General features: G+C 40.7%; 1 protein-coding gene across 7 annotated transcripts in view; it reads left to right on the top strand.

The window, feature by feature from the left end:
- The window catches only part of HELZ (helicase with zinc finger), an 87,777-nt gene extending 75,674 nt beyond the window's left edge, over window positions 1-12,103 (top strand). For all 7 annotated transcript variants that reach the window (XM_062612624.1, XM_062612623.1, XM_062612620.1 and 4 more), the window contains 5 exons: window positions 23-590; window positions 957-1,197; window positions 2,326-2,839; window positions 5,632-5,884; window positions 9,209-12,103. In XM_062612624.1, coding sequence (XP_062468608.1) covers window positions 23-590; window positions 957-1,197; window positions 2,326-2,839; window positions 5,632-5,884; window positions 9,209-9,540 — 1,908 coding nt within the window. In that variant the 3' untranslated portion in view covers window positions 9,541-12,103. The remainder of the gene's footprint in view (window positions 1-22; window positions 591-956; window positions 1,198-2,325; window positions 2,840-5,631; window positions 5,885-9,208) is intronic.
- The last annotated feature ends 3,731 nt before the right edge of the window (window positions 12,104-15,834 follow it).

Genomic DNA, 15,834 nt, shown 5'->3' with positions numbered 1-15,834 from the left:
GGTTTTCATTCTGTTTTTCTAGGTTGACTTAGAAGCAAATTCTCAGAATAGAAGCCCCGAGTCCCGTTCCAGTGTTGGTTATCCTAATGCTAAATTTCATCGCAAAGAGAACCTTAACCCCAGGCAGCTGAACCTCCATCTCACCCCACCCCACTCACAGTACGCAGTTCCCAATCGCCACTTCCAGCACCTGGCACAGATCCCAAGGCAGCCATATCCTCTGCAGCAACAGCAAAACCTTTTAAGTCAACAACAAAATCATTTGCCTGAGCAACAAAACCAAATGCCACCCCAGCAAAGCCAGGTAGTTCAGCAGCATAATCATTTGAATCAGCAGCCTCCACAACCTTCGCAGCTTTCCCCTGCTTACCAGGCAGGCCCCAGCCAATCTTTTTTTAATAATCCCATTCCCCACCGACCACATTCTCCTGCTGTAGATGCTGTGATTTCAGAACAACACCCCCCACCTATGTTACAAGAAGTCAGTAGTCCTTTGAGGCCTATTGCCCAGCACAACCCTGTTCTGCCAACCCACTTGAACAACTTCATTGAAGAGAATCCATCAGGAATGCCCTTAGGGGACACTTTAGGTAGGTGACTTTATTTAAATTCAGAGTGTGCAATTATAACTACATTGAAGTGAAAATGAAGGAGGTATTTACCTTTTCAGGCATATTGCTCTGAATTGGGTCATTGTTGGGTTAGTTTCCATAAGTAATGTCATTGAGCATAATTTGCTGCTTGAGGCATGTTTGAATATTCAGCACTTTATTAGAAGATCCATGTTTATATGATTTTCCATACGATTTAAATAACCAGGTTATACACTGCAATGCAGTTAGTATATAATAGGCCCTGGAATATACTGTATAAAAAAGTATTCTTTTTTTTTTAACATAAAGATCTTTAAAAAGGGGCAGTAGATAAAATTTTTGTTTTTAAAACTATTTTTATAGATCGTATGCATGGAAATGTAGCTTTGGAAACAATAAGGCAGCAACAACAAGCCAGGTTACAGCAATGGAATGAACATAATGCCTATCTCAGTCAAGGCACTATTCCATATCAACACCATCACCATCCTCATCTACCACATCTTCCTCAGCAGCCAATTGGATTGCATCAACAGCAGCAAGTTAGGGCAAACTGGAAACTTGCCAGTAATACAGAAGATGAAACAGAGGCAACATATTCAAGGTATTTGTTTACTGAGTCATCAGAGCTTGTATAAAATTGAGCACTGGGCACTGCTGTAACACTGTGATAAGTGCAAGACACGTAAAAATATTGCTTTTTGCTGCTGGTATTATGAAGGTGAAAGTAGCTGACAGGCTGACTTACAACTATGCTTTTATTGTGTGTTATGTGTTGTTCTGTTAGCATATTGGGTAGTAAAGCTGTAGTGGAAAAAATACTTCTGTGGAGCTTTTCAGTGCTGAATTTATGGCATAAGGAATGGGTAGAGAGTAACAGCCTTGTGTTTGTAAGAGGTGTCTGAGTGTAGTTAAGGCCTATTAAAGTTGCCAATTCTTCAAATTGAATTAGTAGCCTCAGATTTATATGCTTGAAAAGGAACAATCCAACCCTTCCGCAGACACTGCTCCCCAGTAAAACCTGATCTTTTCTTCCTTTTCAAAAAGCCTTTGCTTTTAAAAGCAGATGTAAAAATAACGCTTATCTTTGAGATGAAGCATTAGGGGGCAAGAAAGGAAGCCGTTGAACATAAACAGAAAAATGGTTCCAGTGGTCATCAGCTTTAATCATGCATATTGTAAAGGCTGGATTTTTAAATTGCCTCTGTTTACTGTCATCTCCCACTATGCTTTATTTTCCATCTGATTTGTTATAGTAGAGCATCTAAATGCTCTCTTACCTGACTCTGTGAAGTGCTGAATTGAATATTCTTGACCTTTTGAAGAAGTTTGGAAGTCTGTTGTCCAAGTGAGGGGAATCCCTGATTGTTCTAGGTTTTGCCTTTTGAAGGGTTAAAATTTTCTGTAACTGTGTGAAGCCTTTTACTTTGTATAGTAAAGCAGGAAATCCTTAGTTGCCTCTTAAGAGATAACAAAAAATGATTCTTCTGACTGAAAAGGAAATCTCAATTATTAAAACTTTGAGATGAGGTAGGTATTTCATCCAATTAATCCTCCTGTGCCTAATTTCTGATTGCTCAGCCAAAGCCTTTGAAGTTAGGGTCAGTAAGTGCAAAAATGAGTATATTTAAATTCAGTGTTTTGTGCTTTTGAGTTGTCTCCACGTCAGAAAGAGTGGGATTTCAGCAAAACATCTGTTCTTTTTCTTGATACATTTGTTCTGTCAATACAGATTCCAGGATCTGCTCAGAGAACTGTCACACCGTGATCAAAGCGAAAGTCGGGACTTAGCTGAAATGCCACCCCCTCAGTCAAGACTGTTGCAATACAGACAAGTTCAGCCCAGAAGCCCACCAGCACTCCCTTCTCCTTCCTGCAACTCTAACCACAGTGGTCACTTCCCTAACTTCACTGAAAACAGCAGAGACATTGAAATACCCAGTAACCCAGCATTTCAGCAGCATTTACCCCAAATATACAATCCCCCTTTCTCAATGCCATCTGAACATATAACCCCGTCTCCCTTGAAATACCTGCAACCTGATGGATCGTGGACTTATGCTAACCTACAGCAGAATCACCTTATGGGGCAGGGCTTTCATTATGGTATACCTCCATTGCCCCATAGGTCGCAACAAAACCCTTTTATACAGATACAGAATCATCAGCATGCAGTCGGTCAGGAGCCATTTCATCCACTCGCATCTCGAGCGGTATCTGCTTCTTCGCTCCACAGCTTAGAAGAGGTAGGCATTTTTGTCTGTAGCTGAAGTTGGCGTGTCATTTTAATATCAAATTATATGTTCAAGTGGTCATGAATGAAAAATAGCTCGCGTATTAAAAGCTCACACTGGGAATTTCTGAGGTAAAAATTTTCTCTGTTCACCCTGTGCGTATTCGTGGTTCTCATCACTGCAGGTAAAATGTTTTCGCTACTAAACGGGAGGTCTTGGCCTTTTGACTGTTACTCAGAGTTTTCTTGCAATCACTGCTGTATTAGCTGCATGTCATTTATCTGGAGTGCAAACTAACCACATCCCACCTGGGTGAAAACTCTTGAAATGGCTCTCTGGAAAGTCAGCTTTATAAGCCAGCCAGTTGCTCGGTATTAAACTGTGTCTGAGTTACTTTTCATAAGAGCTTAAACAATACAGTTGTTTCAGCATGGCACAAAACCTGATCTAATAAATCCCACCTACCCTGAGCTAATTCTGTGCAAAGCCATCCTGTGTATCTGGGGGCTCAGAGTGTTGGAAATCAGTGCAGAGAGATGCAGATGTGCTTCATGAATCCAAGTCTAGCACAAACGCTTCCACGTCCCAGCTGGCTCTACCCGTCTCAGTCTTTTTTGTTCTGGACTTTTAAGGATGTGTATTACGGGATGCAGACTATGCAAGCACATAAAACTAGGACAGGTCATGTTCTGAACAGTTTTTAATCCCTGTTGGAATCTGGAGTGCCAAGGAGTGTATGACATGTAGACGTGGAGTATGCTGGAAGCCAGGTTGTATTCCAGGAATGTCAGAATTGATATTCTCAGATAATCTTGCACTGACTGCTTGTAATCCAATATCGGTACCTCAAGTTAAGTGGCTTGTTCTGTGATACATTTCTGTCAAGGTTCTTACAGGAGCTGTGGGGGTATCCCTGCTTATTACTATCCCACATATTTAATTGCCTTTTGACTTGTGAAAATAGAAAATACTTCATTTATGTGCCTGAGCAGAATAACTAAAACTTCATTCCAGTGCATTTTACAGATTTCTGTCGTAGATCCAGAGAAGTCACTGGAGTCCTCAGGCCCAGCCAGAGCTGTAGTAAGGTTTGGTTTTATAGAAATTCTGTGTCTCAGTCTATTAAGCCATAGCACCTTGTATAAAATCTAACACTGTGTGACAGCAGTTAATGCTGTCAGTAGAGCTGGACAAGAGAACAATGGCTTTTCAGCAGAAATAAACTAATAAATATTCCTGTAGAGTTTGTGACAGCTCCTGCTACCCGAAGGCAAATAGAGTGAGCCTTTATGTAATTAGTACAAATTTGGGTTTGGTCTTATTTCTTCTTCCTTTCAAAGCATGTGACAGAAATGCCAAGCCCAGTAAAAATGTTTCAAGACAGAGACTTGCTTGTAAAGTTTCCAGGACTGCTAGTTCAGCTGGTAGGTAGGACTGAATGCACAGCCTGAATACACAATGCTGTATTTTTAACAGAAACCCCTCCTGTAAGGCAGGTGTCAGGAGAGACGTCGTGACTTTTGGTATCTTTACTAAAGAGTTTTCTTAATCACTATTCATTAAACTTGATACTTAAAAGCTCTTGCTTGTGTTTAGTCAAACCAGATTTGACCTGCATATCAAAGGGAATACTTAAGTTACAATGTGTGGTCCTATACTTGCAAGTGTCGAGAACTTTGATAACCTCCTGACTGCTTACCAAATTGCCCCTTAAACTCAATAAGACATACACCTTCTGGGTGTGATTCAGGCAGTAACCTATGGACTTTTGCTGTTGTTGTTGGATATCCTCAAGAGAGAAGAGTGACAGGGTATCAAAGTGCTGTTCCCTTCATATATCATGATAGTGTGGCAGCTATAATGACATATTACAGTTTTCTTTCATGCACTCTTTTTTCCCCCTGCCTTATTTTTTGTGGAAGATAGAATAACAATATTGGGGCATTTCAAGTTAGTGATTTGATATTTAGTTAGCTAATTTTTTTAGGACATTTCATCAGGATGTTTACTTTTTTCCTTTACTAAGTATAGATTTACTACTATGACTTTATTATTTGTGCTCTTGTTAGTACAGTGCAGAAGGGAGCAAATACTGTGTTTCTTCCCAAAAATAAACTATAATACAACAGATTTGCTTTGAATCTTGAGCAGTTTAGAGTCCTTGAAGCCAACAGGTTGATAGATGGAGCTCTGCATGATCTACAGGGTTTATGGAAACAAGTAAGCTCTGTGGTTTCAGATAGAATTCTCTGCATTATTTCTCCTGAGGGCTCACACTTCTCCAGAGCATTTGTTTTGTGTGTACATGCACAAAACCCAGCATACAAATGTATGGTGCTTCCCCAAATCCTGGTATACAAGTCACTCATTTGTCCTTTGGAAACTAAGCTCCATCTTATTCCTCTCTACACTGTAATTGAACGTTCTCTCTTGCTCTCTCTGTGCTTCATTTGCTTCTGGGTAAATGCTGGGTACCTTCCTCCTCACACTGAGATACATCTCCCACGTAGGAGTGTGAGATGTAAAGGTTGATAGGAATTAAGGAATCTCAGTTGACACTTTTTGCACTTCCTTTAAAATTCTATGCCTCTTTTGTGCGATTAAAATACCTTATCAGTGATGGCAATATACAACATGGAACTTGGATTTTTTTTTTTCTAAATGCAAAGAAGGTGGTTTTGCTTTTTGTTTTTTTTTTTTTTTTATAAGACATTGCAGTGGAAAAACTGGATGGAAAACCAGTATTTGATACAGTTGAACAAAAGGAGCAAAAGGCCTTTTTTTTGTTGTTTTCTTGTTCGCAGTATGAACCAAGAGGACCAGGCAGGCCGTTGTACCAAAGAAGAATTTCCTCTAGTTCAGTCCAGGCTTGTTCTGAAGAATTAAGCACTCCTCAAGACAGTCTTGGTCAGTGTAAAGAGCTTCAGGACCACAGTAACCAGTCATCTTTCAACTATTCATCACCTGAGTTGTGGGTAAACTCCTCCTCATCTGCCCCATACCCAAACATTCCATGCAATGGAGCCAACAGAGCAGTTCCACCCCGGGAGTTGTTAGGTAGGTACAGACTTATCTTTGCTTTTCTGCTTCTCTCTCTGCTCTATCAAGTAGACTGTTTAGGCTGGAATAAGCAAGTGTGAATGGAAGGGTTGTTGGTTTGGTTGGGTTTTTCCCTTTTCACAAAATCTTTTCTGCCATCTCTTCAAATCCTGAGACTAACTTAAGCAAAGATTTTTTGAAGTATTCCTTGTTTTAGTAGTTAAAGGTATGCTCAGAGTAATCCTATTTTCATTTGCTGTCTTGTTTATGTTCCAGTACGTTGCTGGTGTCTAAAGAATACCATTGAGTGTTCATCTGCAATACAGATTCTTGCCTTCTTACAAAAGTTACAGTAAACCCACATGTTCTCTTACAGTGGTTTCAAGTGCAACTCAGTTGCTGCTAAATGAAGCTAAGGTAACTGGTGGGCTTCATTTGCAAGATAGATTATTTGTTTCCAGAATAAATGATGCTTCTTGTTGATATTACAGTCTGGAGGAGAAACAACATAAACTGAATTAGTAATTTCATTGTATTTTCTAGTAAATTCTGGTACTTCATCAAAGTAATGATGAATTTTGAACTCGCACCATGGAAGAATCACACAGGAACCTGGCTTCCCTGCTGGCAGTAGCAGTGCTGATTGATTTAGCAGAAGGAAACTAAATTAACTTTTCAGTGATTAAAAAAACCTGCAAGTAGGGAGTTGGAGCAGTGCAGCTATTCATCTGTTCTCTGGATTTTTGATGTTTGTGAAAAACAAAATTACCAGCATAGTGCAGTTTCTTCTCCATGATTTTGCTTTGAGGATCTCCAGTGATAATTAAAAAATAATACTAAAAACGAGCAATCTTTGGTGTGAATATTAAAAACACTTAATAATGTGTAAAAATCGTTATAAGCTGGGTTTATTGTCCCTAAAGGTCTAATTGCTTTGGGTCAAATTTTATAAACCTGAAACATCTTGTAATTTCATAGTGTAGTAATTGTGAAGTAGAAAGATGCATTGTAGAATGAATGAAAAAATGCTGTTTCTGTCAGCAACAGCACAAAGTGTTAAGTTCCTCCTGTGAATTTTCATTGCCAAAGTGTGCAAATGTTATTTTACAAAACCATATTTAGGGCAGCCTCTTCTGGGCTAAGTTCAAACTTCAAGTTCAAGGCACCTCCTTCAGTCTGTATTTTCACTGATAATCAAGTTGTTGAATGCATGATGCGTGTCATCAAGAGTGACACCCATCTGTGCAGTTGCTCTCTAGACTCTGTGGTTATCTGATAATTGCTCAGGAGCCCTAAAAAGATTATGTTGGGATCAGGTGATACCCCATCTCCTTGCTTTAGTGTAATGGTTGAGAACATGTTTGTGACTAAATTCGTCAGAGGAAATATGTGTCTGTAAAGGCACCATGTCTATCTGTTTGCTGTCAAATAGTTAATCCTAAACAAAAGGGGCAAGTTTAGATTAGTATCAGCATTTGCAGTGCAAATGTTTTGTGTTGTAGTTAAGCATGATTTCTGGTTTATAAATAAATGTATATTCAACATTGCCCTGTATCTGATGGTTTGTGCAAACAGATCTCCATTTTTATGGCTGTTGTGCTTTTCTGCTTTACAGCTCACTGGCTATGATGATCGTATTTAAAGCCCAGAAGTGTTTTATAGTGCTAAGGGTTAATGACCAGTAACTTCAGCATTTCTGGTTACTATTGATTTTTATCCACAAAATTAAAACCCATGAGAATGAGATGCTATGAACTAGTCCTGTGTTCATTGCTTGAGAGTGAGCAATCATGATGCCAGACTGTTCAAGGCCTTGTATTTCCCATACATCAAGAGATGGCTGTGGCACAAGTGCTCGGTTATCTCAACGTGGATTTACAGAGTGCAGGGGGAGCTGCTGTGAAATGCTCAGTGGTGTTGTATGCAAGCACTTTCCAAAATTGCAATTTGAGAGCTTGTTTCTTGTTGCTTTTTCTGTTGCTAGCAAGAAAATGTTTGAAGTTCTTGAACAAGGTGTTTATTTTGGATATTTTCTCCTGTTAGACACCTTTACCACACATAGCTTTCACCTCTGGCCTTGCTTGTCATTCCTTGTCTTCTCTTGAGTGCTGTGGTTGTTTTGGGGAGGTTTTTCTGCTTGTGTTCTGGGGTTTTATTCTTTGGATCATAGCAACCCTAGCAAAACTGTTTTGCTTATGTTCTTTCTATATTCATTCTTCTATAGGTTGGATACTTTTTTATTACTTCATTAAAAACAAAAGCCTGTGCATGACCCCTCCAGTGGGAAACTTAACGATATACTTCTGGTTTTTCTAGTTTTATACTCATTTGATGGTACTTTTTTGGGTTTGTGCACTTCAAAAATAACATTATACATTTAAAGACTGAAATAATCTCTGTTGCCCAGCTCCTTAGCTAGATAGAATGTAGACCTGTATTTCAATCTCTGGCTATGTAAGATAGCAGAATTCTCCAGATAAAAGTAAGATGCCACATTAGGATTCAGGAAATTCACTTGAAAGCAGTTTTATAGCTATGGTTTAAAGCACCATTTTTTTTTGATAGTTACAAGGGTAGTTAAACACAGAGCAAGAACATATCAATTAGCAGGAATGCATTCAGACTAAAATGTCAATAATTATTTGGATGGCATTCAGGAGTCAGAATTGCTGTTTGAGAATGAATTATATATGGTGCTGTAAAGTTTAATTTTAGCCTATTAAGCTCTAAAGCGAGAAGAATGAAATGCTCTTTGTGCTGTCTCAGTGGATAAAGTGTTTAAATTAGAATATATCCCTTTCTGAAGCAGCTTACCTTGGGTGCCTCTGCTAGATCCACCTGTGCAGAACTGCAGGTTCAGTGTTACAAACTCTGCGGGTACACACACCTGGACAATCTCTTTGATAACGTCTGTCGTCTTGGCATTGCTGACAAGGATAATACATGAGCCAGTAGTTGGGGATGAAGCTAGATAGCATAATAAGCAGAAATTTCCTAGGACCTAGAGTGACTGAACACAGAAAATTGGTGGTTGCAGTATCCTTCAGTACTTTGGTGTTACTGTAGAAAGATTTCGACTGAATATTAGGATAAATTTCTTCACTGAAAGGGTGGCCAGGCATTGGAACAAGGCTCCCTGGGAAGTGGTGGAGTCACCATCCCTGGAAGTGTTCAAAGAAACATGTAGATGCCCTTGGTGACATGGTTTAGTGGTGGACTTGGCAGTCCTGGGGTAAAGGTTGGACTTGATGATCCCAAAGGTCTTTTCCAACTGAGCTGATTCTGTGTTTTCCTAAGTCTGAGCTGTTCATTTAGACAAGCTGTGGTTTACTCCTTTCACAGCTCCACCGAAGACGGTCAAGCCCCCAGAGGAACACCTGAAGGCCGAGAACATCCAACTATCCAACTCCTTCAACTACAGCGTGCTGCAGCATCTCGGCCAGTTCCCACCTCTCATGCCCAACAAGCAGATCGTCGAGTCGAACAGCAACAGCCAGCAGAATGCTGGTGGGAGCAAGCCGGTCATGTCCTACGCAAGTGCTCTGCGGGCTCCACCAAAGCCCAAACCTCCTCCTGAGCAGACAAAAAAGAATAGCGACCCTTTGTCTTTGTTTCAGGAACTTAGCCTAGGTAGTTCATCAGGTAGCAATGGCTTTTACTCCTATTTTAAATAACCAGATTATTTTTTTTAGAGAGAATTTAATTTTTATTTGTGTCCGTAGATCTAAGATAGTTGGGGCTTCACCTGTAGTTGCAACTATTCCCTTTGTTTATATTAGTAACTATAGCCTCACTTAATTGCTTTGCTGCTAGACTTGCAACTAATTTGGGGGGTTGTTTTTTTTGTTGGTTTTTTAATTATATTCCATTATTTTGCATTGTTTTGGACGCGGGTTGGGGTTGGGTTTTTTTTTGGAAGCTTTTCTGTAGGAAAACACCTGTTATTTTTTAAGTTGTGTAACGTTACTGATCTGTTGCATTAAACTAGCAGCTGAGAGGTTCTTACCTGTCCAACAGAAAAAGAAAACAAAAAAAAAGAAAAAAAAAAGGCAAAAAAAGGCAAAAAGACAAAAAAAAAGTTTGTCTAAATTGTATTTAAGAAGATTGTAAGTAGCATTTACATTTATTCAATAACATTAGCATACTATGCTGGGTTTCTGTACCAGAAATGGCCAGTTAATGTAAAAATGTATGTTATTTCTGCTTAAATTCATTTAATTTTCTTTCTTTTCTTTCTTTTTTTTTTTTTTTTTTAAATAAAGGTGCAGCATCTTCTAAATCCTTTCAGTTTTATCAGCTTTTTTGTGAAGGGATGCTGCATTCTCCGACTTTTCTAGTTTTAGATTCTGTATGATGTGGTATTGTATTTTCCATCCACCATAGGGTAAAGTGAAGGCATTCTTTGCGGACACCTTTGCCATTGTTTGGAAACATTCAGATAAAAAAAGTATTGGTATACTTTAAAATAATAAAAAAAAAATAAAAAGGAAAAAAAAAAGGAAAAAAAAAGAAAAAAAAACCCTAACAAAAAAAAAAACAACAAAGAAACTCTACATTTTATTTTTGGACAAGCTGGTAATAGAAGCTTGTTTGAAAAGTTAATTTGATAGGTTTTTTAAATGAATCATGAAGCTGAAAATAAATTTTTAGGTATGTTGGTGCTTAGTAGATTTAATAACTATTTTAAAAAGGACAAAAAAAATGCGTGATTTTAGTAAAACTACTTTTTTTTCTTTTTTTTTTTGTTGGTTTGTTTCAATTTTTTTTTCCACTATGCATGTGTAAATGTTTGTAATCTGGCTTCTCCCCCCCTCCAGTGGTATAAAGAATTGTGCCGCTTGAATTCTTTTTTTCCTTTCTTATCTTTTTTTTTTTCTCTCTCCGGTAAAACTTTTGGTACATTATTTGATGTTTACATTAAAATGTGACATTATACAAGGAAATTCAGATATTTTGCTAACTGTTTTGTTTGAGGAACATCATTAAAGAAGAGATTTAATGTTTGTCAAAGCTGTATCCAAATTAATCGAAACCTTTGGGGGATGAGGACGGTTCCCAGGTTATTTTATCTATATATGAGTTCTGCCAAGTTCTCCACAAACCTGGCCCCTGAGGAGAACAAACTGAAAAGAAGAGAATTCTGATTATGGGCTATTTAAAAATTAAAGAGATAAGTGTGAATGAAAACTCGGAAGATGAAATTTGTCGCTGAAGATTTCAGGTCTTGCACACTGTTCGTACTTTAGCAGCTGGGGAGCTAGCGAGGGGGTGTAGTTTCCCCAGATCCATAGTCCTCCTTTTACACTTGAAGTAACTTTAAATCTGGGAAATGCATTACAGGGACTGAGCTGGGTGTAGCTGCAGTATTCCTCCACTTAATAACATGCAAGAATTAAAGTTGTAGAGCTGCGTGGGGGTGATTTCAGATTTCTACAGCTGTCCATGGGACACCTGACTAATGAGCAGTGGCTGCTGCTGTATTCAATCAGATTTTTGCTCTGGTTACAATCAGGGTTATTATTTCTTTTGCATTTGACTTCATGTTTTAAGGCAAGGGTCTTTATGTAATGGGGTTGATTTAAACTCAGTACACTGCAGAGGTTTGCATATAAATTTTTTATTATAAATCTTTGCTGGTTTATGATTCAGAAACTTATCTGAAAAAAACTTTTTGCTGTAAAAAGAAGAGCACGCGTAACTCCTTAATTTATTTCCTATATGTCTATACCAAACAAAAGATACTGAGGGAGGGGGAAGCCCCTCGCCAAGTTATGCACTTCAGCATATGGCATCCAATCAAGAGGACCCAAAAATGAGGAGAGGCCAAATTCCACAACCTTGAATCCATCAAAACTACAGTTCAATGGGATTTTGCCAAGCTGACGGGTGCAGAAATAGGCCCATGGGAAATTGATTTGCAAGGGCCGGGTGTGTGCTCAGTCTAAGTTAGCCTCAGTCTTTTTATTTCAGCGGAACGGTGCCAGTTCTCCTCAACGGAGTGACTGGCACTGCTCTGAGAGAAGAATCTGTGTGCCTGAGCGTTGTAGTCTGTGAAGAGTTCTTGATGAGATGTGCGAGACTATGACAGAGGAGAGGTAGGGTTCAAATGCACTTCACTTCGCCGAGTCGGCATTGTAATTTCAGGGGCTTCAAAATCACTCATTTATATGGAGCAGTCTTTTGATTCTGTTCACCATATTTGAATATTAAAACTAATAAACATCACTTGTTAATTTACTGCTATCTGTCAATTAGTTAAGGGGGAGATGGTTGCATCTCACCACGTTTTATTCATGTTTTACACGGGCATTTTTACCTGCACTGAAAATGCTATGGTTCAAGGAGCATTTTCTCTCTTGATGAAAATCCCTGCTGGTTTTGGTTCTAACTTTTCCTAAGCGCTCTCACCCAGGAATCTGAGGATGGGATTGCAGAAATCCTCAGACATATTTTCTGCTGGAAGATGTCCTCAAGTATAGTTTGTGCTGTTTTAATTCTATAGGCATTCCCGACTGAGCAGAACGTGAATGCTGCCCTTAGCTTTACAAACCCTGCGAGTACCATTCCCTACTTTGATTAATTAGTGTTTTGCTCCCAGCTTTGTCAAGTTCAGCTGTTTTGGTGCCTTTTTTTGCAGAGATCCTGCTTTATAAGCAATTCTTTTGCTATGTGTGTGATATCTCGACTGTAAGTAGCACTGAGGACACTGTGCCTGCCCACTTCGGCTCTCCTTTGGAGTGAACTCAAGCATATCAGAATCCGCACGTTTCCAGAGCCATCAGGCCAGGATGCTTCATGCTCTGCCCTTATCATCGTTCAACTCATTTCATTTGTTTTGTTAGTTTTTTAACTTCCTGGTTTTCCTGGAAACACTGCAGACAATTAACTTGTCAAGTCAGGTGGGGATGATTTATGGTGCCTATAAAATTTGCACATCATATTCCTTGACATGAAATATGGGCTGTTTGTGTTGGTATAGCAGTGCTTGCTCCAATGTCTTTTTGTGAGCTATGTCAGGAGCAAGGATTCAGTCATTCAATTCTTTTGTAGCTCTTTCATTCAAGGAAAGGAAAAAGATCTACAGCAAGTGCAATGGAAGTGTCAGGTTGGGGGGGGTGGGTGGGTTTGGTAACTTTAGCTTTGGTTGAGAAATGTTTTCATGAGAAGTTTCTATCTCATTAAGGATTAATAGATGCTTCTGATAAATGACAGAAGCTGCTCTGTGATCTGAATTCTCCTAGGCTAGTTAGATGATGTCAGTCCATTTTCCATAGTCTTGCTCACTCCTGAAGGGCAGATGTTTTCATGACCAGCACAAGCCATCACGGTGCTGCCAGTGATACTAGTAATGGTGGATGTAAAGCTGGACTCAAACTCTGGGGTGCAGCCCTACCAAAACAGGCTTGTGCTGCTCCTGCTGTTAAAATGAAATAGGCCAGAAACCCACGTTCATTCCCTTCTCTGCGTTTTCTTGTAGAAAGCAGGGAAGCTGCTCACTGCCTGTCTAGCTGCAGAGTGTGCATATGTGATGTCTGTATAGCTTCAATTTATGTTCAGTAGCTCCACTGGAGCCAGAACACCCATCAAGTATGACAAAGCAAGAACAATCTCATCCTCTACTACAGTCAAAACAAAGCCATGATGCTCTTTTCTTGCCCTTTGGTGATAATAGGGTAAATAATTTAAATGGATGCATTTAAAGCAGGTACTGTTGGTGCATGCGTGTAGTTTATGGTACAGACGAATACTCCAGTATTTAAGTTACCGAAGTAATACAAATAATTAAACTATAAAAATCATACAAAGGGGCACTGTCCCACCATGGAAAGTGGAAGCTTTTAAATGCAGTTTAAACTGAGGTTCATTCTATAAACAGTTTGTGCACATGGGACAGGTTCCTGGCATGTGAGTGTCTGACTATCACACTCTGGATGGAGCCCAAGGGCTCGGTGTTAATCCCCGGGCCCTCCTTGGGGCTGGCAGGACACAGTTCTGTGAGCAGCCATCTCTTGACATCGATGACCTCTTGTATCAGGTATGTTCCTTAAGAGCTATCAAGGCCAGGAGAGAAAGGGTCTCTGCGCAGTGGGGCCAAGGATCTCATTGCAGGGAGAGGGGGGGGCAATTCTCCTATCTCTGGGACTGTCTGGAAATCATTCCCACAACAAAAATAAGGACAAAATAAAGACAAAAAAAGAGGTGATGGCCACAAGGCAGTGAGAGTGGAAAAGGGTCAGGAGCTCCTTGTCCCGTGCCTGGCCGGGGCCAGGTTGTTGCTGCTGCGGATGCGGGCGCTGCAGATGGATGCTGTGCCGAGAGCTCAGCTAGCTGCGTGCTAACCAGGCAGTTCTGCTCGTCAGAGTTGTTAGTCTGGCACCTTTTCTGCACATTAAATTCACACCACACAGCATTTCAAAAGAAGGGAAGCAGATTCTCCCCGCGCCTTGTGCCTAACAGCAGATCCTGCTCTTACATAAACAAAACTCTCCATGCCTCCTCTCGCTCTGGGATTTAACACTTGGCCTTTGCAGTGTGGTGGGCAGGTACCAGCAAGAGAAATCTCACAGTACCGTGTCGTGTGTGGTGCCCTGGGGCACACTGGTGTGTGAGCCCTGAGGAAGGGATGGGCAGGGATGTTGGTTTATGGAGGGGCAAACAGCGTGTACCCGTTGGAACCATGACCAAAGGTGTCCATGGGTCTGGTAGTGGCAGGACCAAGGCTCAGGGTTTGATAGTGTCTGGTGGTAGTTACTTGTTCCGTGACTTTATTTGCCTCTCTCCTCTCTAATTTCTTTGTGTCCCAAGCCTGTGTGTGATCCTGTTGGTTGTGTAGCATCTGGATTCCCATCCCTGTTTCACTCTGACTCCTGCCAGCGAGGAAGTTTCTTGCACGTTTTCATGCTGCTTTCCCAACGTTTTGGTGGCCATTCCTTGCTATTAGCTCAGGGAATGACAACTGACACTGGTTGCAGCTCCCCCTCGATGTTCTAGTCTTCTTTTTCCTTTAGAAAGGCCAATTGCTTTTATTAACTCTATCCTCTCCCTGGCAGACAGATTTTGATATGGCAGAGCAAACCTGATGCAGGAGCAGTGCCTTTCCCACTGTGAATACCAATGACCAATTTAATGGACGGGTCCTTTATCAGCGTTTCTTAATACCTGGAAAAAGCAAATGAAGTCATCCACATGCTTCTCAGTCTTGCAGGGACCGTACGAAGTAGTGAGTGATGAACAAGCCTCAACTTAAAGCAGGCAGAGGATAAAACTCAGTGGGTTTAAGAGCTTTAGGAGGCACCAAGCTCTGCCGCCGGAGTTGCTGTCTGTGGGTGTAAGGTCTCACTGCTACGAGCTCTGTGTTTTCTCTGGCTTGTGAGTAGGGTGAGCCCAGAGAGGCTGTAAAACCTCCAGATCCAGGCCAAACCACGGCACCCACTTGGGATCTTTCCATTGCCCTCACTGGGGTTTGGATGAGGCGGTTCAGCACTGACCCAAGCTGGAGCATGCATGAGATGGGTGAGACCTTCTGGGGTGTGTTTATCTGAAATGTGTGTGTCTTGCTGTCGAGTATCACGAAGGAGAGTGAGCAGCTCCTTGGCTGGGCAGCGAGTTGGTCCATCAGGATAAGAAGCCACCTAGAAATTACTTCATCCCAGAAGCAGCATTGCAGGAGAGGGAGGGATGGTGTGGATGAAAAGGTGTGGATGAAAGACTTTGTGTGGGCACAGGACGTGCCATTGGTCTGCATGGGTGATAACCTTGGACCCATGTCCCCAAACCTTGCTTATCTCAACCCATTGCATGTCCACGTTGGGGCCATTTTGGTGGTGGTGGCTGAGCTGGGAATGTTTTGCTTAGATCCATCTGCATTGTGTATGTTTGGATAGATCCCAACCTGGGTTCAGCTGCGGCAGGGGTCACGCCAACACCTTTCTTTTCTGTTGTCACATGTAAAGGATCTCCCTAGAAAC

Source organism: Pezoporus occidentalis, unplaced genomic scaffold (assembly GCF_034315485.1).
Source record: "Pezoporus occidentalis ecotype Australia unplaced genomic scaffold, CSIRO_AGI_Poc_V1 ctg160, whole genome shotgun sequence".
NCBI lineage: Eukaryota > Metazoa > Chordata > Aves > Psittaciformes > Psittacidae > Pezoporus > Pezoporus occidentalis.
This window is presented reverse-complemented; position numbering and strand designations above follow the sequence as displayed.